This window comes from Scyliorhinus canicula, chromosome 26 (assembly GCF_902713615.1).
Source record: "Scyliorhinus canicula chromosome 26, sScyCan1.1, whole genome shotgun sequence".
In the NCBI taxonomy this organism is placed as follows: Eukaryota; Metazoa; Chordata; class Chondrichthyes; order Carcharhiniformes; family Scyliorhinidae; genus Scyliorhinus; species Scyliorhinus canicula.
In genome coordinates this window covers 20,309,825-20,334,770 of record NC_052171.1, presented here as the reverse complement: position 1 = coordinate 20,334,770, position 24,946 = coordinate 20,309,825, and the positions used below count along the sequence as shown (strand labels likewise).

The window sequence follows — 24,946 nt, the reverse complement described above, 5'->3', positions numbered from 1 at the left end:
ATCATGAGCTTTGTTTGGGCGCATGGGACCCCGAGGGTGAAGAGGGTCTTCTTGGAGCGGGGTAGAGATGGTGGGGGGCTGGCGTTACCCAATCTCTCGGGGTATTATTGGGCGGCCAATGTGTCGATGGTGCGCAAGTGGGTAATGGAGGGGGAGGGGGCAGCATGGAAACGGATGGAGAGGGCGTCCTGTGGCGATACAAGCCTGGGGGCCCTGGTAACGGCACCGTGGCCGTTCCCTCCTACGAGGTATACCACGAGTCCGGTGGTGGCGGCTACCCTCAAGATTTGGGGGCAGTGGAGGCGACATAGGGGAGAAGTGGGGGGCTCGATGAAGGCTCCGTTAAGGGGGAACCATAGGTTTGTCCCGGGGAACATTGATGGGGGATTTCAGGGTTGGCACAGAGCGGGCATCAGACAGCTGAGGGACCTGTTTATTGATGGGAGGTTTGCGAGCCTGGGGGAGTTGGAGGAGAAATTTGGGCTCCCCCCGGGGAACATGTTCAGGTATCTGCAGGTAAAGGCATTTGCTAGGCGGCAGGTGGAGGGATTCCCTTCGCTTCCCGCGAGGGGGGTGAGCGACAGGGTGCTTTCGGGGGTCTGGGTCGGAGAGGGGAAGATATCTGATATCTACAAGGTTATGCAGGAGGCGGAGGAGGCGTCAGTAGAGGAGCTGAAAACGAAGTGGGAGGGGGAACTGGGGGAACAGATCGAAGACGGGACATGGGCTGATGCCCTGGAGATGGTTAATTCTTCCTCCCTGTGTGCGCGGCTTAGCCTCATCCAATTCAAGGTGCTGCACCGGGCCCACATGACTGGGACGAGGATGAGTAGGTTCTTTGGGGGTGAGGACAGGTGTGTCAGGTGCTCGGGGAGTCCAGCGAACCATGCCCATATGTTCTGGGCATGCCCGGCACTGGAGGAGTTCTGGAAGGGGGTGGCGATGACGGTGTCAAGGGTGGTGGGATCCAGGGTCAAGCCAGGATGGGGACTCGCGATTTTTGGGGTTGGGGTGGAGCCGGGAGTGCAGGAGGCGAAAGAGGCCGGTGTGCTGGCCTTTGCGTCCCTAGTAGCCCGGCGAAGGATCTTGCTACAATGGAAGGATGCGAGGCCCCCAAGCGTGGAGACCTGGATCAATGACATGGCGGGTTTCATTAAGCTAGAGAAGGTCAAATTCGCCCTGAGAGGGTCGGTACAAGGGTTCTTTAGGCGGTGGCAGCCTTTTCTCGACTTTCTGGCTCAACGATAGGGTACGGGGACAGCAGCAGCAGCAACCCGGGGGGGGGGGGGGGGGGGGGGCGACAATGACTATGTTTGTTTATTTAATTTTAATATTTTTTAAGTTCTTTTGTTGTTCATTAGGGTTGGGGGGGTGAGGGGATGTGATACATGCACCGATACGGTCTGGGGGTGTCACAGTTATTATGGGTTATTGTGTTGCATTTCATTGTTTGTCGTTATGTTTTATATTTTCTGTAAAAAATTCCAATAAAAATTATATATAAAAAAAAACTGTGGTTTCCAGTGTTGCAGAAACCAGATACTCGCGGCAGTAGACAGTAAATGTTGTGACTTGCGCGAGCATGTAATTGAATGTGATTTCCCACATTGCCGAGCACTTAGTGCAAGTCCTCAATGTTGACAAATGTCCGTGAAACCCGGTGTTTTATCGGCTGTGCGACTTTTCCAGCCCCCCAGCTGAAGATCTCTGACGACCGGCTGACAGTGACGGGCGAGAAAGGTTACTCCATGGTGCGAGCGTCTCACGGGATCCGGAAAGGAGGCTGGTACTTCGAGATCACAGTGGATGAAATGCCTGCGGAGACGGCTGCGAGGCTGGGCTGGTCGCAGCCTTTAGGTACAGTACGACACAGAGCTTACACCAGGGTTTGGAGTAAGGGGCTTCACATTGCCTGCTCGGTCTCTGGTCGGGTTTGACCTTTGGCAGGGCTTCACTTGGAATAAACGGGCTGAGGTGAGGGTCTAGTTTGCAGCAACAAAAACATGTCATTTTGTTTTTTTAAAGGGTGGGGGTTGCCGACACAGACCAGGCATGATGCTCTGGGCATTGAGAGTGGGGCAGGCACTGGGTTTTGCTGTTCCGTCAATTTAATATGTTTGTGTGAGAGAGAAAGCAAGTCCTGCCGTGGATTTACCGACAGGTGCCAACTAACTGCGGACGCAAACAAAGCACAAAAATATGTAGTTAATGCTTGAGTGCCTGAAATAGCACTCAGTTGGATGGGCACAGAACTTTCAGCTCTTCACTGGTGCGACATGGGAGACTTTGCTGTCGTTTCGATCATGTGTACTGTTTGATGTCGGTGGTGGAGACCGTTTAAGTAGACTCTGTTTGCTGTACGATCTGTCAGTGACGCCAGCCAACAATTCATTAGCTGACACAGTGGTGTCGGCCGTCTGATTTCACGGAACTTACAGTGCAGAAGGAGGCCATTCGGCCCATCACGTCTGCACGGCCCTTGGAAAGAGCACCCGACTTAAGCCCACGCCTCCACCCTATCCCAGTAACCCCACCCAACCTTTTTTGGACACTCGGGCCATTTATCATGGTCAATCCACCTAACCTGCACGTCTTTGGACTGTGGGAGGAAACCGGAGAACCCGGAGGAAACCCACGCGCACACGGGGAGGACGTGCAGACTCCGCACAGACAGTGACCCAAAGCTGTAATTGAACCCCGGTCCCTGGAGCTGTGGGGCAGCAGTGCTAACCACTGTGCCACCATGCCTCTGAGTGCACTGTTCTCTCTGTCAACTGCAGTTGGACATCCAAACTTGTCCCTTTGAAGTCCCTCAAAGTTTCCTAAATAATATTTAAATGCGCCCTATACTTGGATTCGGAATGGGTTTTGTTCACTGAAGCCACGAGACGCTGATCTGCGACAGGCACTGCAGCTTTTTTATTTTGTACACTTCCTAAATGATGGGGTGAATGCTTAATACGGAAGCTTGGTCCTGTCACATAGATCCACAGAAAATAGAAGCAGGAGGAGGCCATTCGGCCCTTCGAGCCTTCACCAGCACTCAACATGATCGCGGCTGACTGTCCATTTCAACGCCATACTCCCCCTCCCACTTGACTCCGTCAGAGCTGAGCGGGCTGAGAGGACAGTTGCGCAGTTTTTGAAGTGATCAGAAAGCGTGATGTTGGGTCTCGATGCTAACGCAAAATATACCAGGGGGGTTAGCAGACAGAGTTCAGAGATCCGGGTCGTAACCTCTTCAAACTTGGCTCCCTCCAGGCAACCTCCAGGCCCCTCTGGGCTACGACAAGTTTAGTTACTCGTGGCGCAGCAAGAAGGGGACCAAGTTCCACCAGTCGATAGGCAAACATTTTGCCAAAGGCTACGGCCAAGGGGACATCCTGGGCTTTTACCTCTACCTGCCTGAGGACACAGAGGCTGCCCGGGCGCTGCCAGACACCTACAAAGACAAGGTATTAACACAGTGGGTTATTGCAGACGCATCAAAATGTCAGCCTCACAAAGGCACCTCTGGTAACATTGACGTGTTCCTGAAAGTTGCGCGTTTCGGGGTAATTTAACTGTGACGTCATTTGATTCCGTTGTGGTGGGACGGCCAGAGTCAAAGAGCCCCCTTTGATTGTCAACATCGAACGAATTGGAGCTCACGGGGGGGGGAGGTCGTCTGAGCCTCAGCTGGACACGAGGCCACCACGTCGTCACACGTGTCGACCAACATGGTTGCGCCCAGGTCTATTTTGCCTGCACCGTGTACTCTCCTCCGTTCCGGCTCCTTGTTGCTCCCAAATGGCCATTGCGCCGCCCCAGAAGCCGAGCAAGTGAATTGCCTCCCGGCGGGTCTAATGGTGGCTGTCGGGAGGGTCGATACCAGCTGCAGCTCACCGGTAACGCAGCTGGGCCAGAAGGCCGTGGCTCAAGCCCCAGTCCAGAGGCCTGAGCATCAGATCGAGCTTTGGCGAGAGGGAGAGCCGCACCAAGGCTCCACTTTGGGCAGAAAGGATGCCACGGTGCCATTTTGAAGGGGGGGGGGGTGTTTCCTTCAGGACCAACATCAATCCTTCACCCGACAGCATGAAAAAGGAAGATGATCTGATCGCCGCCACATTGCTGATTGTGGGAACGTCCTGTTTGTAAATTGTCTACCATGTCTCCTGGTGTACACCCCAATGCAACCGCTGGAGTATGTCCACCAAGTCAGGATGCTCATTTTTAAACCTCTATGAAATGAAAATCAGTTATTGTCACGAGTAGGCTTCAAATGAAGCTACTGTGAAAAGCCCCTAGTCGCCACATTCCGGCGCCTGTCCGGGGAGGCTGGTACGGGAACAGGGAGCGCAAAACAGTGTTGATATCCGTGTAAGTGGTCACCTTCTGACTGTCCAGCCGTTGGGAAGAGCTTCTTAAATTCTAGCAGCACGCCCCTGGGGGTGGAAAACTACCGAAAGAGGGAAAAGTGGTTGCGTTTGTGTGATGTGTCGTTAACGTCAGTGTTTTCTCTCCGGGACAGGCTCTGATCAAATTCAAGAGTTACTTGTACTTTGAGGAGAAAGACTTTGTGGACAAGGCTGAGAAGAATCTCAAACCAGCAGCAGGCAGCAAGGTAGGATTCCCAGTCAGACGATTGTCTGTCTGCCATCAGCCCCGCGGTTCCATTTCATCCAAACCCCGTCAGGCGGGTGCTGGGGCGCGGTCCCTGCTGTGTTCCCCGTGCGATACTGCGCAGTGTCTGCCGACTACCTGTCCTCTGGGGGCCAGAGTGGCGACGAGGAGGCTGATGCCGACTCGGTGTGACCCTGTCCACACCCAGTACACGGGTGAATGCACCACAATGGTAGCTGGAGCCCGGTGTAATGCCTCAGCCGGACTTGCTTCAGGCTGGCCCACCAGTGACTTCGGATCAGAAATTCGGAGGTTCAAATCCCATTCCAGAGCTTGAGTGTATAATAAGTATAAGCACCACAGCGTGGGACTGTACTGTCAAGCGGGTCTGTCAATGGGGCAGGACTTCAATCAGCGCTGTCTCTTCCGCACAAGATATCCCATTATTTTGAAGGAGAATAGTAGCCTCACGGTAGCATGGTGGTTAGCATCAATGCTTCACAGCTCCAGGGTCCCAGGTTCGATTCTCGGCTGGGTCACTGTCTGTGTGGAGTCTGCACGTCCTCCCCGTGTGTGCGTGGGTTTCCTCCGGGTGCTCCGGTTTCCTCCCACAGTCCAAAGATGTGCGGGTTAGGTGGATTGGCCATGCTAAATTGCCCGTAGTGCAAGGGTTATGGGTATACGGGTTACGTGGGTTTAAGTAGGGTGATCATTGTTCGGCACAACATCGAGGGCCGAAGGGCCTGTTCTGTGCTGTACTGTTCTATGTCTCTATCTAATAGATCGGGATCAGAGTGAATCATTGTTTATGTCCAGTTCTGACAGATTCTGGCTGGCTACATCACTCAGATGTTTTTCTCCTCTTGGCCAGATGATATTTTATAAGAATGGCGATAGTGAGGGGACTGCCTATGAAGATGTGTATGCTGGTGTGTACCACCCTGCAATCTCTTTGTACAAGAACTGCACAGTAAGTACAGCTGTAGAAGCTCGATGAGCTATTGCTCCCATTCTGTGTTTGTAGTATTATGGACAGGAGGTGGATTAATTTATATAGCCTTCTATTCTCGTCGAAGCACCCATATGGTAAATGAAACGTGTTTTCATTTTACTCTTCTCCCTTTATAAGTGGTGGACTGTTTTTCAAAGGGACACACATTTGACCCAATTTCTATTGACAGCAGCGCAGTAATCTCAAGACTGGGTAAACTCAGAGGGTTAGTTTATTTCCGCATACTCGGACGCAAGAGAAGGAGTGTTCTGCTATTTCACTCATTCAATAAAGGAAGGGGGGGGGGGGGGGGGTGGGGGGGTGATAGAGAAAGAAAGGGCAAAAAAAAACCAGAATAAAGAATTGTTGTTGTAGGTGGGCCCAGCACATTTTTCCAGAGTTGGCAGGGCAGGCTGGAAGAGCGGCGCAGTGGTTAGCACTGCTGCCTCACGGGGTTCGGTTTGTGTTTCACGGCCAGAGAATTTAAATTGGATTCATTTGTTCAATTTGGATGTCGGAAAGGAGATTTAGGTGGAGGTTTTGGTTGAGTCTGCCTGTGATTGAATGCTTGTGTTGGACCGAGGGGCTGAGTTCAACGCTGTGACGTGTAGCGGGCAGTTCGCTGGGAATCTTCTCAAAGTGACGCAAACCATTGACTTTTGGGGTCTGATCTCTGCAGGTGTCGATCAACTTTGGGCCAAATTTCAAGTATCCTCCAAAAGACCTTCCGTTCAAACCAGTAAGTGATTCAAGTGTCGCTGCTCGCGCTCCGGGTTTTTAAAATAAGAGGGACGAATGCTGGGATTGGGGAAGTGAGGGATGGGATGCCGCACACCTCAGCTGCCGGAGCCTGCCTCTTCTCTGCGAAAACGCTGAACTTGGAACCTGCAGCAGATTGGAGGGGGTGGGGGGGGGGGGGGGGATTTGCATTTCCAGCCTCAACAATCGTTTTTATTTCTTCAATTCTAAGATTGATTCTGGCTGACGGCGAACCCAATGCTCCCAACATCTTCTCCCAAGTTCGACATTAGAACGATCCTGTGATTTGAAGGGCAGGGGAATCCTTCCAGTGCCCCGTCCAATATTTTCACCCCACCCCCACCCCCACCCCGGGGAACTTTTTGCTGTGCAAATGGGCTGCCATGTTGCAACAGTGACATGCACTTGAAAAGTAACATGTTTATGTTGTGCTTTGGGAATCCCGGAGATGGTGCAAGGCACTGTGTGAATTCATGTTATTTTATCCTGTTGACCAGGATCACGGAGGGTCATTCAGCTGTGTGCTGCCTCTCAGAGACTGAGCTGAGTCTCCTGTACCCTCTTGCATGGTTTCCTCACTGCACCAGGGACCCGGGTTCGATTCCGACCTCGGCTGATTGTGTGGAGTTTGCACCTTCTCCCCGTTTCTGCGTGGGTTTCCTCCGGGTGCTCCGGTTTCCTCCCACAGTCCAACGGTGTGCAGATTAGGTGGATTGACCGCGTTAAATTGCCCCTTAGTATCCAAAGATTAGGTGTGGTAACTCGGTTACAGGGATAGGGTGGGGGCATGAGTCTCGACGAGGTGCTCTTTTGAAGGGTCGGTGCAGGCTGGGTGGGCCAAATGGCCTCCTTCGGCACTGTGGTGGTTATGTTCCATGTTCGATGTTTCAGCTTCCAACTCCTTTTCAGGAGCGTCAAAATCAGTTCCCTGAAACAGCGCCAGACGCGTAGCCAGCGGAGCCTCCGTCCTGCGTTTGAGGAGCCTTGAGGAACTTGCGTTCATTAACCCTTCTGTCTGTCTTTGCTTCACGTGCAGATAAGTGACATGGGCTGGTATGCTGTGGTGGAGCACACACTAGCAGACGTACTTTACCACGCCGAAGGGGAGGTGGACGGGAGGCGCAGCCCACCATGGGAGCCGTAAGCTCCCCTCAACTGAGAGAAACCCGGGGGCTGGAGAAGTTGCTGAGGAACTGTGGGCAGCTGAGCTGAATCGAAGTAATACTTGAACCACAAACTGCTGCGAAGGGGCTCATACAACAATACAGCCATTTCAGAACAATTTCAATGGACTGTGGTCAGGTGAGCCAACCTGATATTATTACTACCAGCCATCTCCGTGCACATGTCAGTCATACGGTGCACAATTGCCAAGGTCAGATCTTGTACACGTGCTCATCGCGCACCCCCCCACCCACCAGCAACCCAGTCTCAATTGCCTGGTGACACGTAATCGCTGCCTCGTTGAATGATATATTTCCCCTTCAACATGGGATAAGTAACATTGGCGTTCTCTCGGCGTTGAATGGGCCTCTTGCTTCTCTGTGCCTTGACTCGCAGACCTGGCCGAGGCTACTGCTTCCAACATCGACCACTTTACTTAACCGCTGGTGAAAGCGGCGCCGGGAGCACCGTGAACTTCCACTCAATTCTGCATCGGAACTAACGGGCTGAAGTGATTGCGAGAGGCCGCGCAACATTGGGTTCCAAAGCGCTGTAAGAACGTTGTGTTGCGCTGCGTGGGTTGCGGGCGTGACTGGGTGATTGCACAGGAATGGCAGGTTTCACAATCATAGGAACACGGCCTGACAAAGACCAAATGGGGGCAGGCGGAACAAAGTCTTGTATTTTGATATCATTACCCTGTAATAAAAGCTGGAATAGATGTTTGTTTCTCAAACCCGTGATCAATGTTGTGTGCCTTCAATCTGAGAGTCGCCATATGAGATTGACAAGTTACTGCTTTCACTGTCTGCTCAGGGTCAACCTCCTGTTTCTCTCTGGTATTTATATCTCACGTAGAGGTTTCAAGTCCACTTCGTGATGATTTTCGTATTGATCTTTTTAAAAATAAATTTAGAGTACTCAATAATTTTTTTTCCAATTGAGGGGCAATGAAAACGAAATGAAATGAAAATCGCTTATTGTCACGAGTAGGCTTCAATGAAGTTACTGTGAAAAGCCCCTAGTCGCCACATTCCGGTGCCTGTTTGGGGAGGCTGGTACGGGAATTGAACCGTGCTGCTGGCCTGCCTGGGTCTGCATTAAAAGCCAGCGATTTAGCCCAGTGTGCTAAACCAGCCATTCCAGAGTGGCCAATCCACCTAACCCGCACATCTTTGGGAAGTGGGAGTGAAACCCACGCAGACACGGGGAGAATGTGGCCACAGACAGTGGCCCATGGCTGGGATTCGAACCCACGTCCTCAGCGCCGTAGCCTGCAGTGCTAACCACAGTGCTACTCACTGCCCCTGACAAAACCATGTTGACTGCCTAGTATTAGGTTATTTTTCTCGAAGTGTATGTTTATCTTATCCCTTATGGCCTCCTTCAATTTCCCCTCTATTGCTGTCAAGCTGACAGGTCTGCAGTTTCCTGGGTTATCGTTTGCCCCTTTCTTAAACAACGGCGACACATTTGCAATCCTCAAGTCCCCCGGGACTAATCCTGTGTTCAGAGAGGCCTGGATAATTTCTGTCAACGGCTCCGCAGTGTGCTCCCTTACCCCTCTCAGCAATCTAGGGTGCATCCCATCGGGGCCTGGTGACCTCTCACCCTGGAGCGCTGCCAGCCTTTTTAACACCCAATCTTTATCCAACACCCACATTTTCAACTAGGCCGTTATCACCAATCTTCTAAATTGGTAAAGAGAGAAGCAAAGTACTCATTTAGTACCACTGCCATACCCTCCGCATCAGTGAGCCGCTTATCCTGCTTGTCCCTTATGGGCCCCACTCTATCCTTCGCTAATCATTCACCATTAACATACTTGAAGAATTATTTGCTATTTCTTTTAGCACAGCCTGCAATCCTTTCCTCGTGCTTTCTCTTAGCCTTCCTTATTCCAGCCTTAGCCTCTCTCCTGCATTTGAGTTACTCTTCCTGATTCCTATTGCTGTTATTATTCCAGCATGTGCCATATGCCTCTTTTATCACCAATATCCTTCATCATCCAGGGTACTCCAGCTCTGGATACCCTGTATTTATTTCTCATGGGTACGTATCCAGCATCCACCCTAATAAGCTCTCCTTTGAAAGTCTCCCATTTTTCATCCACCGTTTTATCCACTAAAATGTGTTTCCAATCAACCTGCTCCAGTTCAACTTTTAGACTCCTAAAATTTGCACTTTTCCAGTCTGGGATCTTAATCCCTGATTTATATTAATCCTTTTTCTTTTTTTTATAATTGAGTGTACCCGATTCTTTATTATTGTCACAAGTAAGCTGACATTAACATTGCAATGAAGTTACTGTGAAAATCCCCTGGTCGCCACATTCCGGCGCCTGTTCGGGTACACCGAGAGAGAATTCAGAATGTCCAATTCACCTAACAAGCATGTCTTTCAGGATTCATGGGAGGAAACCGGAGCCCCAGGAGGAAACCCACGCAGACACGGGGAGAACGTGCAGACTCTGTGCAAAAGTGACCCAAGCCAGGAATCGAACCCTGATCCCTGGCGCTGAGAAGCAACAGTGCTAACCACCGTGCTACTCTGCCGCCCAATTAAGGGGCAATTTAGCGTGGCCAATCCACCTAGTATGCGCATCTTTCGGTTGTGGGGGTGAGACCCACGCAGTCATGGGGAGAATGGGCAAACTCCACATGGACAGTGACCCAGGGCTGGGATCAAACCCGGGTCCTCGGTGCCGTGAGGCAGCAGTGTTAACCACTACGCCAACTTGCCGCCCATCCTTTCTCAACTTCATAGTGAACCGTATTATATTGTAATTGATACTTCCCCTCATTTCCTGGGACAGATTCCTCCCTGGCAGGTCAGGAAATGTATGTTCCAGGAAGTTCTCCTGCACGCACTGCCAGAATTTCTCCCCTTCCATACCCCACACTCCCAGTCTACCTTGGGGGAATTGAAATCCTCAACTATCACAATCCTACTGCGGCCTCACGGCGCCAAGGACCCAGGGTCCATCCTGGACCCGAGTCACTGTCCGTGTGGAGTTTGCAAATTCTCCCCGTGTCTGCGTGGGTCTCACCCCCACAACCCAAAAAAGATGTGCAGGTAGGTGGATTGGCCACGCTAAATTGCCCCTTAATTGGGGGAAAGAAAATGCTCTCTGCTACTTCCCACTATTTGGAGGTCTACAGTAAATACCAAATAAGGTCACTGCTCCCTTCCGATTTCTCACCTCGAACCAAATAGATTCTAATTCTAACATAGCCTCAAAATAAGGGGAAGTAGATTTAGGACTGAGTTTAGGAGGAACTTCTTCACCCAAACGGTTGTGAATCTATGGAATTCCTTGCCCAGTGAAGCAGTTGAGGCTCCTTCATTACATGTTTTTAAGGTAAAGATAGATAGTTTTTTGAAGAATAAAGGGATTAAGGGTTATGGTGTTCGGGCCGGAAAGTGGAGCTGAGTCCACAAAAGATCAGCCATGATCTAATTGAATGGCGGAGCAGGCTCGAGGGGCCAGATAGCCGACTCCTGCTCCTAGTTCTTATAATTCAGGAACTGCATCTCGTTCAAGAGCTATGATACGTAGGTTTCCTCCCACAGTCTAAAGATGTGCAGGTTAGGTGGCTTGGCCGTGCTAAATTGCCCCTTACTGTCCAGAAAAATGTTAAGTGGGGGTTACAGGGATAAGGTAGATACATGGGCTTCAGTAGGGTGCTCCTTGTAAGGGCTGGTGCAGACTTGATGGGCCGAATGGCCTCGTGCACTGTAAATTCCATGATCTCTGACCAAGATAGTGACACCTCCTCCCTTTTTCCCTGCCCCGTTCCTACTTCAAACCTGATAACCCAGATTGTTAAGTATCCAGTCCTGTTCCGACTTCAGTCATGTTTCTGACCATGCTACTATGTCGTATCCCCCTCGAGCAATTTCTGCTTCTAGTTCCCCAGGTTTGTTCACTGTACTCTGTGCATTTACATACAATTTAACCCTGCCCTTCGGGAGGCGACCATTTCTTCGGTGACTGTCAACACTCGTGCCTTCTCCCACTTCCTTTTCCCTGTTCCCCAAAATTCTCTCGTCCACGTTATTTCTGCCAGCTCATTCTTTCATGTTGTTTTGCAAGTGAAAGATTGGTGAACGGATCAATCGACTGGAGTTGAGAAAGGAGATGGTGCAAAGGGGCAGGGGAACTGTTTGGTAGTGTTCGAATATGACACTTGGGACCAGTGAGGGTGCTTGGACCCATGGATTGTAGCAGCATTGTGTCTTCCTATTTGTGCGTTTTATATGTACGTAAATCAGACTCGTACTTTTAGCCTGTAGTGTGGTCTTGCTCCAAGGACATGGGATGCCTTGCATATTTTCCAAGGAGTAAATTGTCGCTATTAGTGTTGGGCTTGATGCAAACTCCCACCAAATATCCCGGAATAACTCCTGATTTCATTTGGGAGCACGGGGGAGAAAAAGGCTTTGAAACAAAGCTTTGGAAAGTAACCGTCAGTCCAACTCAGTATTGGCTGAAAGTGAGAGTGCGGCTTGGGTGAGGTCAGACTCACGGACGTTGGAGGAGGGCCAAACCTGAGCTACTGAATAGAACGGGAGACTGTGACGGGGGCTGAGAGGGAAGGCTAGAGTACCAACCATAAAACATCATAACCAGCTCAGTTTGAAGAAGGATTTCCATTAAATTTATTTAAAATATGCAATAAATACAAATGAAGGTGCACTTTCTTTGTAGTGTACTCCTTACTAAAAACATTTATCAGATCAATAAATAGTCTAATAATTACGTGCATTTAAATACACAATCTGTAATATATATATATATAATATATACACAATAGTGCAAAGCCTGGATGGTCAGCACCTCACTGCTGTCAGAGGAACCGTCTCTGACAAGGTACCCCATCAGTTTCTTAGCTGCAAGTAATTTGTTGGTAAATCTTCATATCTCACGTACTGTACAAGATCGGAATGGACCTTCCACCATTGATTGGGTGCAATGTGGGAGGAGGCTTGTGTGCAGGCACAGAGCTGTTGGGCCGAATGGCTCAACTCCATTGACCGGGCTCTGCTCCTTCTCTCTGTGATAATAGGCATCTGGTCTTCTGAAGAAGCAATAGGGAAGCTATCCGAGCTGGAACTAACCAAGTGGCAGGCAGGTGGTGTGTACTGACCGGGTAGCCTGCGTGACATGGCGGTGCATTGAGAATGGAAGGAGCCATGGAAAGGGGGAGGCAGCTGGAAGATCAAGGGGAGCTGACACCTGCTCTCCGTCTCACAGTCAGCTTGTGGTTTGAGTTTTTGGACCAGCTGCAGGGGGCTTGAGAAGGAGCTGCGAACCGACAGCACCTTTAATCCTGCACCACCACCACCTCCTCCTCCTGGCCCTGCATTGCCCTGGGACCTGAGAACGGGTCCAGGTAAATCTGGGCGCAGGAAGATCAAGGGCAAAGGAAACACTGAAATAAAAGCAAAATTCTGCGGACGCTAAAGATCTGAAATGAAAAGCAGGCGCTGGAGAAATTCGGCGGGTCTGTGTGGAGGGAGAGAACCGGCGTTCATGTTTCCAGCCCAATGCGACTTCTTCAGAGCTCCCAGGAGTCTCTCAGGACTGGAAACCTGAACACCATCTCTCTCCACAGACGCTGCCAGACCTGCTGAGTTTTCACAGCACTTTGTTATTGAAGCGGCAGAATAATTTGAAACGCACCCCTCCCCACCCCCAGCCGCTAAGCTCAGGAGTTTGTCTTTGGGTTCTCACAGACAGCAGTTGATGTGGGCAGCAGGGTAGCACAGTGGTCAGCTCGGTTGCTTCACAGCTCCAGGGTCCCGACTTGGGTCACTGTCTGTGCGGAGTCTGCACGTTCTCCCCGTGTCTGCGTGGGTTTCCTCCGGGTGCTCCGGTTTCCTCCCACAGTCCAAAGATGTGCAGGTTAGGTGGATGGGCCATGATAAATTACCCTTAGTGTCCAAAAAAGGTTAGCTGGAGTTACGGGAACAGGGTGGTGGTGTGGTCTTAAGTAGGGTGCTCTTTCCAAGAGCTGGTGCGGACTCGATGGGCTGAATGGCCTTCGACTGCCCTGTAAATGAGGCCTGTCTCAAAGACCTGTCTGTATCGGGCCTTAAACCTGCTGAACGAGAGTGATGAGGCCTCCGTGTTTTTAGATTTGAGGCAATTCTTACACAAAGAGATGGCCTAGGTCAAAAAGTGGACCCTTCCGCCTTTTATTGTGGTTTTCAATCCCACCAGAATCAATTTTCTGACAATGTTTTGATGATCATGCAGCAAGTCTTTGCCAGGATTAAACTCCCCAGCAAGTTGGTGTCTGTTAAATGTTAAATATCCGTGAGCTCAATCCACATGGAGCTGATGTCTGGAGCAAATGGAGGGGGGGCGAGGACGGGAGACTTTCAGTCTCTAGCCTGTTTTTACCTGTGACCGGGGGATGGGACGGGACGACACAGAAGGCAAAGTCTTTCCCTTAAGTACAGAACTAATGCACACAATTATTCTGAATACTGCCTTGGATCACTCACTGGTTCCCGTGAATGTTTAAAGTGTCTGACGGAGGTTCCTTTCTCTCCATCAAGGGGAGCATTCACAGTGGTCACAGGAGGGTTTGTTTTGTTTTGGAGGCTGGGTGATATTTTGATTTGTTTTTAAAACGTCTCTGGCGAAGTGGGGATGTTGAACAGAGGTCCTCCGCCACTGGTCAGCGCGGATCAGTTCAGCAACTGGGTGCAGCGGCGCTGGAGTCCAGGTGACGACGCAGGTGTTGAGCAAAGTTGGCTTGGCTTTGGGAAAGAAGCTGGTCGATCAGAGATTTGGGCAGCCAACCCTAAGACAGTGGGAAGAGTACATGGTTTAATCAATCAGATAACGCAGCAAAAGCATTCCCCTCTGCAGACCTACAGGAATAAAGGGTGGCAGGTTTTTGCATACTATACTAGGGTGACTGTCTGTGCGGAGTTTGCACGTTCTCCCCGTGTCTGCGTGAGTTTCCTCCGGGTGCTCCGGTTTCCTCCCACAGCCCAAAGATGTCCATGATAGGTGGATTGGCCGTGATAAATTGCCCTTAGTGTCCAAAAAGGTTAGGTGGGGTTACTGGGTTGTGGGGCTCTTTCAGCGGGGCGGTGCAGACTCGATGGGCCAAATGGCCTCCTGCACTCTGGGAATTCTATTCTATAGTCCAAGAACAGGCTACCTTTTTAAAAAATATTTTTTATTCCCCCTTTTCACATCTTCTCCCAAATTTACACCCAACAATAATCAGTGACGAATGTAATGTCAATCCCCATATCAATAAGAACGATCCTATCTTCCCACCAAACCCCAAACATTAGGCCCTCATGTTAACATAAACAAATGACAAAGAGGAATCAGGAATCACCCATAATCACCATTAACACATACAGTCTCCCTCCCCCCCCAACCCCCACAATGTTCGATGTGATCCAATTCTCGAAAGTGCATAATGAATAACGCCCATGAATTGTCGAAGCCCTCCATCCTTCCCCTCAGTTCTAATTTGACCTTTACAAGTGTTAAGAATTCCAGCCGGCTCATCCTCGCCCATATAAGGTGTGTTCTATACACCACCTTCAGCTGTATCAGCCCCAACCTCGCACACGAGGTGGAGGCATTCACCCTCCGGAGCACCTCACACCAGAACCCATCCTCCTTATCCTCTCCCAATCTTCCTCCCCTTCTAGCGGCGCCTTCTCCTCCTCCAAAATAGCCCCGTAAACTACCCCTTCTGCAGTCCCCCTGTCGCCACCACCTCCTCCAGCAGCAATGTGGAAGCCGTCTCTACTGGGAAGTTCTGTATCTCCTTTCTGGCAAAGTCTCAAACCTGTATGTATCTAAATATTTCCCCCTGCTCCCAGCTCATACTTTGCTCCGCGCTCCTTCAATCCCGCAAAACGACCCCCCAAGAAATAAATCTTTCAGTGTCCTCATTCCTTTCCCCTCCCATCTCCGAAGATTTGCATCCCACTTCCCTGGCTCAAATCTATGGTTAAGAACAGGCTACCTTGACTAATTATGGAGCCTTGCTGAAAATAGTATTGTTTCCATCGGCCGACTATATATCTCTGGCTTTCACCCACTATTCAATTCTTTGACCTCTCCAAGTTCTGCATATGGGGACTGCAGTCGACCCCCAGAACTGTTAAGCTGCCATCTCCAGCTGGCTTACCTTCAGATCGATGCTCAGGAGCCATGTGAACTTGGTCTTGCTTGGGTCGTCAGCAGAGGGGCGAAGGACGATGCAAGTGGGCCCGTTCTCAGCTCTGCAAGTCGAACAAGGTAGGTCAGTACATTTTAACTGGATCTTGTAAAGTCGCAAACCTGGACGGAAATCAGATCTCCCGGCAAGGGAATGTGGCAACGGATCGCACTCGGCATGTCCCTGTCCCCAGTTGCCTTATTATTGAGGCCAAGGATTTGTCCAGAGCTTTCCCCCTGCGTTGCGGGGGCCCAACTATGTCCCCTGATCACCATTTAAATTACCCGAAGACCGATGGGAAGCATTGTGATAGCGACTTTAACATAGTGAAACCTGTCACAGCGCTGGCAGGAGCGTTTTCAAAGCCACATTATAATATGTTCAGGCAGATGATTTATCCATAGGGTAGATATAGCATAGATAGGGTTAATGGTCAAAAAACTTTCCCCTTGGTAGAGGGGTCAACAACCAGGGGGCATAGACTCAAGGCAAGGGAGAGGAGATTGGAAGAATATCAGGAAAAACATTTTCACTAAGAGGGTGGTGGGAATCTGGAACTCATTGCCTGAGAGGGTGGTAGAGGTGGGAACCCTCAGAACATTGGAAGAAAAATTTGGACGAGCTCTTGCAAGGCCATAGCCTACAAGGAGACAAACCAAGTGCTGGAAAATGGGGTGAAAGTCGACAGGCGTTTAATGGCCGGTACAGGCACGATGGGCTGATAGGCCTCTGACTGTGCTGTACATGTTAAGTTGAGGGGGGCGTTGAGCAGTGTCTCAAGTGGAGTGAGGAGAGGCGGAGAGCTGTCGGGATAGGATTCCAGTGCTCAGGGTCTAAGGCAGCCGAAGGCAGAGCCAACACATGGGTAGAAGATGGAAATCAGGTGGGATGGATGTGTAGAACTGTGTTTGGGGGAGTGCAGAGCTGCTGGGCTGGAGAATATTCGAGAGACACGAGGTGGGTCTGGGGCGATGCCAGGAGGGGTTGGAAAACAGATTTTGTTTTAAGCGGAGACATTGTTGGGAGTGGGAGCTGATCTTCGGAGCTGAACTGGACGGGCAACCAGGCACTAACCTGGTAACAGCGACCAGTCTGCAAGGAGCAGAAACAAGAAGCGGACGACAATATCCAGACGTGTAAATTATCTGCATGTACAATTTTTAATGTCTGTTTAATTTAGCCACGACCTGTTGCCATCTCCTGGGGTCAGCCAGCTGGCGTGTTACCTGATGAAACCGTTCTGCTTGGGCATCATGTCGGAGTGGGTAGACATCCCAGCGAGGAAGCAGGTCGAGCCCCTCCTCCTGGAGCAGCGCACGCTCACAAAGTCCCTGGGGCTGACGATGTTGCCCGCAGTGTCGGCAGAAATCTCGTGGGTGATCATCGTCTCGTTGTTGATCTTCTTCAGGATCTGAAAATTTCAGTCAACGACAAAGGAGGGGCGGGAGAGGGTGGAATGAAACTCGGGTTCCAGTCCGGTTCAAAGACCGGGGGCGGGAAATTGCAGCATTGTGGGACGATATGTTAAATAAATTCTCATCTTCCCCCACCTCGCTCCCCCCTTATTGTGCCAAAATGATGTCAATTTGTGACCTTGCTGCCTGTGTCTCCCCTCCTGACCACCACCCAGGAAGCCAAAGAGAATTCTGAACGCCTTTATTAAATCTCTCCTTAACCTCGCTCTTTTCTTCTTTCTGAAGGTCTTCTAACTACGGGAGAGTTCACTCCATGACCCTGCAGCCAGACCCCAGCGTTACAGCAATCAGCTTTGAAGGGATAATAAAATTGGGTTTTCTTTGATTAATAATAATCTCTATTATTGTCACAAGCAGGCTTACATTAACACTGCAATGAAGTTACTGTGAAAAGCCCCTAGTCGCCACACACCAGCGCCTGTTCGGGTAAACAGAGGGAGAATTCAGAATGTCCAATTCACCTAAGCACGTCTTTCGGGACTTGGAGGAAACCGGAGCCCCCGGAGGAAACCCACGCAGACCCGGGGAGAACGTGCAGACACCCCAGAGACAGTGACCCAAGCCAGGAATCAAACCCGGGACCCTGGCGCTGTGAAGCAACAGTGCTAACTGAGTTCGGGTAAGCCACTCGCTGGAAGTTTTCAAAACCCAATAGTCCCATGTCCCAGCGTGTCGCCAACCAGTTGCCCTATTATGGGATGGGCAAGGTGGAACAAGAGGAGGGCAAAACGTTAAATGAAAACTGGCAAAGCCAGTTTTAAAAAAACAATAATTCTGCGTGCCTTCATTGGTGGTAAGGCTAGCTTTCATTGTCCACCTCTATTGGCCCTGCTTTTTGAACCATTGCCACTCTTGTGGTCCGACCAGGGAAGGATGGGAATTTTCCCTGAAGGACATGGGTCTGGTTACTCCACTCCCCAAAATGTGCCTGGTGTGCAGGCGTTCCTCCAGTTCCCCCCATTTCAACCGTGCTTCATTTTAACCCATGGATAGTACATAGTTTGTCCAACCATGACCTGGAGATAAAGTCCACTTGTAGTTCCACTGGGGGCTTGTGACTTGATCTTTACTCGTGCAAATTTGCGAGTCGCAATTGTCAGAAATAACTGACACACTCATCATGCATTTCACAACCAACAGACACCTCAAAGCCCTTCGCCACAGCTGGGGCACCTTTGGAAGTGCAGTCACTGTTGTAATCTAGGACACGCAGTAGCCAATTCCTGCACAGCAAGATCACGCAAAAGGGCAATGCGATAATGACAATAGTACGCTTTTTTTTGCGCGAATGTTTATTGAGTTTAACAATGTGAATTTTTCTTCGAAGTGGAGCCCACACAATATTTTACACCCCGGCCAGCCGGCAGATGTAACATCCCCTCTGAGAGACGGCAGCTCCGTCAGGGCAGCAGTCCCTCAGCGCTGCACCGGAGTGTCGGCCTGGATTCCTATGCTCAAGCCCTGAATCAGATCCATTGATCCGAGCACCAGGGTTGTACCTCGCCTCCACTTTGCAAGCGGTTGTGGGGTTAACTGTATCCCCCTGGACTATTGAGCCATGGGAGGGTCTATTTATCTCTCAGCTGGTTCTGGGGTATCTCTTACCTTCACTTCTTTAACGTTTGGGTTCCACTCTCCCATTTGTTCGATTTTGTCATACAGTTCGCTGTAGAGTAGATCTGACGGCTTGTCCATCACGACCTCAAGCTTGAAGACTTTGCCAATATCGGGAAGCATCTTGCTGACCACCTTATCGCCATTGGTCTGTCAAAAATGCAACATGTTAACCCCTTGGCTCAGTTAACAAACAAGAAAGGGCCGTTCAGCCCCTCGAGCCTGCTCCCCCATTTAATCAGGTCATGGTTTGCTTCCCCCACTCTAGTTGCCTGCCTTTGTTCCCTATCCTGACCTTACCCAACACTAATCTTGAAAGCCCTCAGTTGTTTCAGCTTCCAGAAGCTTTTGGATGACACGGTTCCAAAGGAAATTTACGCCCTGACCGTCCAACTGGAATTGTGAGGGAAGGGTTTGCTCCATGGTGGCTTGTTCCCACGTACATCGTTTGTGCTCAATCACATCACACAGACTGTGCAATTTTGGACGCCAGTCATCTGACGGTTATAGCTCCTGACATCTGGGTTTGCTGCGTCGATGGTTCAGAGGGTTACAGGAGGCAACCGTATACCAGAGTGTTTGTTTGGTATCTTCACACACCCCTTTCCCCTGGGAGAATAGTCAACAAGTGTCAGAAGTATCAGCAGGCTGATTATCAACCTGTTTGAAACTACTCATGAACCCAACTCGTGCTGGAGTGGCACTTAAAAAAAAAAAAATGAATTAAGAATACCCAGTTTTCTTTTTCCCCAATTAAGGGGCAATTTAGCGTGGCCAATCCACCTACTATGCACAGCTTTGGGTTGTGTGGGCTAAACCCGCACAGACACGGGGAGAATGTGCAAACTCCACACGGACCCGAGTCCTCAGCGCCATGAGGCAGCAGTGCTAACCACTGTGCCACCATGCCGCATCTGGCCAGGATCGAACCTGGGTTCTCGGTGCCATGAGGCAACGGTGCTAACCACTGTGCCACCATATGTTAACCTGGAGCTTCTGACTTAGAAGTGGGAATACTGTCGATTGAACCACAAGACCACCCCCCCTCCCCCCACACCATTAACATCGAAAATAGAAGTAGGAGGAGGCCATTCAGCCCTTCGAGCCTGCTGCGCCATTCATTGTGATCATGGCTGATCATCAAGTTCAATACCCTGATCCTGCCTTCCCCCCATATCCCTTGCTCCCTTAGCCCCAAGATCTGTATCTAATTCCTTCCTGAAATTACACAATGTTTTGGCCTCAACTACTTTCTGTGGGAGTGAATTCCACAGATTCACCACTCCCTGGGTGAAGAAATTGCTCCTCACCTCAGTCCAAAAAGGTTTGCCCCCTTAACCTCAAAATATGACCCCTAGTTCTGGGCTCCCCCATCATCGGGAACATTCTTTCTGAATCTATCCTCTCCAGTCCTGTTAGAATTTTCTAAGTTTCTATGAGATCCCCACTCACTCTTCTAAACTCCAATTAATATTTTTTTTTTTTTTTAATAAATTTAGTGTACCCAATCATTTTTCCAATTAAGGGGCAATTTAGAGTGGCCAATCCACCTAGCTTGCACCTTTTTGAGTTGTGGGGGCGAAACCCACGCAAACACGGGGAGAATGTGCAAACTCCACACGGACAGTGACCCAGAGCCGGGATCGAACCTGGGACCTCGGCGCCGTGAGGCAGCAGTGCTACTCACTGCGCCACCGTGCTGCCCTAACTCCAATTAATATAATCCTAACCGACTTAGTCTCTCCTCATATGACCGTCCCGCCATCCCAGGAATCAGCCGGGTAAACCTTCACTGCACTCACTCCCAAGCAAGAACATCCTTCCTCAGATAAGGACACCAGAACTGCACACAATCCAGGTGTGGCCTCACCAATGCCCCAGAAGTATGTGGACATATTGAAGACCAGTGAATTACGTTAAATTTACAGCATGGAATAAGGCCAGTGAGCTGGGTCTGTGCTGGAGTTTATGCTTTACGTGGGCCTCCCAGCTCTCTTCATCGCACCCCGTCAACATCACATTCTACTTTCAAACAGGACTGACACAAATCAGGGTGCGATAGAGTGAAGATAGCCTCTTCATTCGCGTCGATACTCTGTCTTATGCTCACCGAACAAGTTAAATTTAGTTTTGAAAACCCAGACGTTGGAAGCTCGACTGTTTTGGCATCACGTCACATTACTCTTTCCATTGCAAACCTGGGGTCTTGATTGGTGGTGACTTTTTGCACTTTAATTTCGCTGAGCTACATCTCTGCCGCTTGCTTTGGCCGACTCCTTCCTGAGAGGCAAGGTGTTGGCGGAATAGAAACGTGACAGCAGTACTTACCGTCTCGATCTCTGTCTTCCATCCACTTGCATCTTGAAGGATGGAGATGGATTTATGAAGGGCTTCTTCACCCTGTTCAACGTAGGCCATTTCTGCCTCGGAGTATGGCTTCTCTTCAAGCCGACAACCTGGTTTTGGAATGGGGGAAGGGGGAGAGATGGAAGCAAAATAAAATGATGCAAAACGGACTTTGAGAATCCTTGTCCAAAAGAGAACAGTTTGATAAGTTGGTGTTCCGTTCCACAGCATCTGACACTCCCCACGGTCAACAACAGTGCAGAACCCTAGTGTCTGATGTGTTGCTGAGGCAGCAAATACCTCAATTCCACCAACTGAGACTTTTCCACATCTGTTGTCCGAGGAAGCACAGCTCTGAGGATTTCCAAACTGACAAGTCTTCCTTTGTGTGTTCAGGGCACAAATCCAACTAACTCTAATGAGCTCAACCTAATTGATGAATGGATGGGACGGGAGTGCAATTTGACATGAAGACCCTGCAGCCTGGGAGGAGACCATTAGGCCAATTGCACCAGTGCTGACCCTGTCCAAGATCCATCTGATTCAGCTCACTCCCCACCTCTTTTCCCACTGATCGACAATTCCTCTTCTTTTTGAGTGTGTATCCAATAGTCTTTTGAAAACTCTCATTGTGGATGATAACAGAAATCTCTCCCCTTGGCTAAGTTATCATGTGGCCATCCTGATTATTGACATGGAATGGATAGAATGGAGGCCAGCCATCCAGCCCAGACCTGATGGTGTCGATGGTCCACAGGCACCTTCTACCTCTTCATTAAACTCTTTATCACCCTAACCTTCTATTTCTTTCTCCCTGCGTTTATCCAGTCTCCCCCTGAAATGCATCTGCACGATTCACCTGCTCGTGCGATCCATATTCTCACCACCCTCGGTGCAAACTCAATGTTTCTCCAAAATCCTTTGTCAGATTTATTGATGACCAAATGACAGTTATGGTCTGTGATTTTGGTCTCCCCTGCAGGTGGGAACGTCCTCCCCTTCAATAATCTTTTAGATCACCCTTCATGTCCTCTCCTTGCTGGAGAAATCAGCCAGAATGATCCCTGGAATGAAGAACTTGTTGTATGAGGAACGGCTGAGGACTCTGGATCTGTGCTCAATGGAGTTTAGAAGGATGAGGGGGCATCTTACTGAAACTTACAGGATACTGCGAGGCCTGGATAGAGTGGATGTGGAGAGGATGTTCCCACTTGGAGGAAAAACTAGAACCAGAGGACATAATCTTAGAGTAAAGGGACGATCCTTTAAAACAGAGGTGAGGAGATTTCTTCAGCCAGAGGCTGGTGAATCTGTGGAACTCTTTGCCGCAGAAGGCTGTGGAGGCCAAATCACAGTGTCTTTAAGACAGAGATAGATAGGTTCTTGATTAATAAGGGGATCAGGGGTTATGGGGAGAAGGCAGGAGAATGGGGATGAGAAAATATCAGCCAAGATCGAATGGCGGAGAAGACTCGATGGGCCGAATGGTCTAATTCGGCTCCTATATGGCTTGTTCAATCTTCCCTGTTAGATATCACCTCTCAGTTCTCGTATCAGCCTTTCCTAATTCCTCTTTAATACCTTCTCCAGTTCCTCTGCTTGCTTTAATAATAATAATAATAATAATCGCTTATTGTCACAAGTCGGCTTCAATGAAGTTACTGTGAAAAGCCCCTGCTTTGTTTTAAGACGGAGACTAGAACTGTAGTACTGCAAGTGTAGCTTAGCTAAGATTCCGACAAGTTTAACTGAACTCTGCTTTTCAATTCTGTCTCTTTGAAAAGTGCAGCCTGGATCTTTGGGGAGGGGGGGTTTTTTCAAACCTAATCTGCGTTTTTACTTTGTTTATCGATTCCCCTACATCCCTTTGATCGTCTGTCCCTCTTACTACCCAAAAGGAGCAGATTGCCTCCCAATAGTTTCCAATAAAATGCAACACTTGTCTATATTGATATACTTGTGCATTCTGCAAAGTTTATTTCTTTCGGTATTTCAACAAGTTTATCGATTTCTTCTTTAGTGAATATTTAAAACACGAAAACGGTAAAACACGAGTGAAAACTGAGTTCTCCAAACATCTGTACTCACTGATTAAGGAGCTCCTCCTGCGGACCTGGTTCACCCAGGAGCTGGGCGCTTGGTGCTGCAGTCTGACCTGATAAAGTTTGTGTCCGAGAGCCGCCACTGCAGAATGCCTCAAACCTGAAAAAGACCAAAAGAAGAAAGATGGTCATGTTTTCAGCACAGAACCTTCAATCAAAAGTCCTGCCACTCTGAAAGTGCCAACACTGTGGTATCCCCAGTCACCGCTCATGAGGGCACAGTTCCAGGAACGTAGGGGACAACCTCGGTCTCCCCCAAACTGCTGCTGCTTCACTCTCAGATACACAGCAGGCCAAGAAACTTAGTCACCCGGTGGGACTTCCTCTGAAATAATGAGGGGGGGATGGGATTGGTGAACTGCGCACATTATAGAATCCCGACCATGCAGACGGAGGCCATTCAGCCCATCTGGTCTGCACAGACCCTCCGAATGTTTATCGATTCCAACCCATCCCCGAATTAATTGAAAAGTAACAACAGCTTATGCAAGGAAGCCAATGTAAACCTTCTTCCGATTTCTTATTATTAAAAGCAGCAGCCAGGGCAGCACGGTGGCGCAGTGGGTAGCACTGGGAATGCGGTGAGGAATGGGCCAGGGTTCGAATCCCGGCTCTGGGTCACTGTCCATGTGGAGTTTGCACATTCTCCCCGTCTCTGCGCGAGTTTCACCCCCACAACACAAAGATGTGCAGGGTAGGTGGATTGGCCATATATTTTTATTAAAACAGTCATGCTAAATCACCCCTTAATTGGAAACAAAATAATAATTGGGTATTCTAAATTTTTTTTAAAATCGCCAGCCCCTTTAATGGCGTCAAAACCCTTTCGTTTTTGAGATCCTCGACCTTTGAAATGCAAAAGCCAGTTCATCAACAATCTGCATTTGGGGCAGCACGGTGGCGCAGTGGGTTAGCCCTGTGCCTCACGGCGCCGAGGTCCCAGGTTCGATCCCGGCTCTGGGTCACTGTCTGTGTGGAGTTTGCACATTCTCCCCGTGTTTACGTGGGTTTCACCCCCACAACCCAAAGATGTGCAGGGTAGGTGAATTGGCCACGCTAAATTGCCCCTTAATTGGAAAAAACTGAATTGGGTACTCTAAATTAAAAAAAAAACAATCTGCATTTGCCTCCACACTTGTCCACAGATCACAGCAGAAGAGTTTCGAGTACCCAATTCTTTTTTCCCCAATTAGGGGGCAATTTAGCGTTGCCAATCCATCTAACCCTGCACATCCTTTTGGGAGACACGCAGACACGGGGAGAATGTGCAACCCACACGGACAGGGAACCGGGGCGCAGAGGAAGAGTTTTAACAGCTCATCACCGTTTAATTCAGCCGGTATAATTACCTGTTAGAGTTCGGAAATGCTGGTAAGATATTGCTGCGCAGAGCTTGAAGGTGGCTGGTATCATCTTGCAGCTTGATCACTCTCTCACTCGGATCTTCTTGTGTTCCCTGACAGGCACCTGGTTTTAAACACTCTGCAAAGGACACACTCACGTCAGGTGCCAAGATTTATGGGTGTGACCCAAACAATGTCAAGAACATGCCTGACAGCCAAAGCTGAGTAATGCATCAAATTAACGAGCGTGATTTCTCAAGCCACAATAAGGTTTGAGAGCTGGTCACTAATGTGTCCACCGCCACATTTTAAAGCAGGTTGAGCAATAAACATCCAGCTGGTCCTC

The 24,946-nt window shown here is 49.6% G+C and overlaps 2 protein-coding genes across 4 annotated transcripts in view; one reads left to right on the top strand and one right to left on the bottom strand.

Moving 5' to 3' along the window:
• ash2l (ash2 like, histone lysine methyltransferase complex subunit) overlaps nucleotides 1-8,257 on the top strand; it is a 47,227-nt gene extending 38,970 nt beyond the window's left edge. For all 3 annotated transcript variants that reach the window (XM_038785258.1, XM_038785256.1, XM_038785257.1), the window contains 6 exons: nucleotides 1,690-1,857; nucleotides 3,262-3,455; nucleotides 4,511-4,603; nucleotides 5,474-5,572; nucleotides 6,273-6,332; nucleotides 7,389-8,257. In XM_038785258.1, the coding sequence (XP_038641186.1) occupies nucleotides 1,690-1,857; nucleotides 3,262-3,455; nucleotides 4,511-4,603; nucleotides 5,474-5,572; nucleotides 6,273-6,332; nucleotides 7,389-7,496 (722 nt within the window). In that variant the 3' untranslated portion in view covers nucleotides 7,497-8,257. The remainder of the gene's footprint in view (nucleotides 1-1,689; nucleotides 1,858-3,261; nucleotides 3,456-4,510; nucleotides 4,604-5,473; nucleotides 5,573-6,272; nucleotides 6,333-7,388) is intronic.
• Nucleotides 8,258-13,492: 5,235 nt separating this feature from the next.
• On the bottom strand, nucleotides 13,493-24,679 carry star (steroidogenic acute regulatory protein). Its single transcript, XM_038785649.1, has 7 exons — nucleotides 24,607-24,679; nucleotides 23,244-23,357; nucleotides 21,138-21,265; nucleotides 18,801-18,959; nucleotides 16,947-17,131; nucleotides 15,691-15,784; nucleotides 13,493-14,331 (listed from the first exon to the last, which is right to left on the bottom strand). Exons 1-7 carry the CDS (start codon nucleotides 24,668-24,670, stop codon nucleotides 14,221-14,223), a joined length of 855 nt encoding a protein of 284 aa, XP_038641577.1. The 5' UTR covers nucleotides 24,671-24,679; the 3' UTR covers nucleotides 13,493-14,220.
• Nucleotides 24,680-24,946: the final 267 nt, after the last annotated feature.

Coding starts and splice junctions, on each gene's coding strand:
- star (XM_038785649.1), bottom strand. CDS start 24,670: ATGATACCAGCCACCTTCAAGCTCTGCGCAGCAATATCTTACCAGCAT. Junction 21,266..23,243: donor CAGGAGGAGCTCCTTAATCA/GTGAGTACAGAT, acceptor TTCCAAAACCAG/GTTGTCGGCTTGAAGAGAAG. Junction 14,332..15,690: donor TCCTGAGCATCGATCTGAAG/GTAAGCCAGCTG, acceptor CCACTGTCTTAG/GGTTGGCTGCCCAAATCTCT.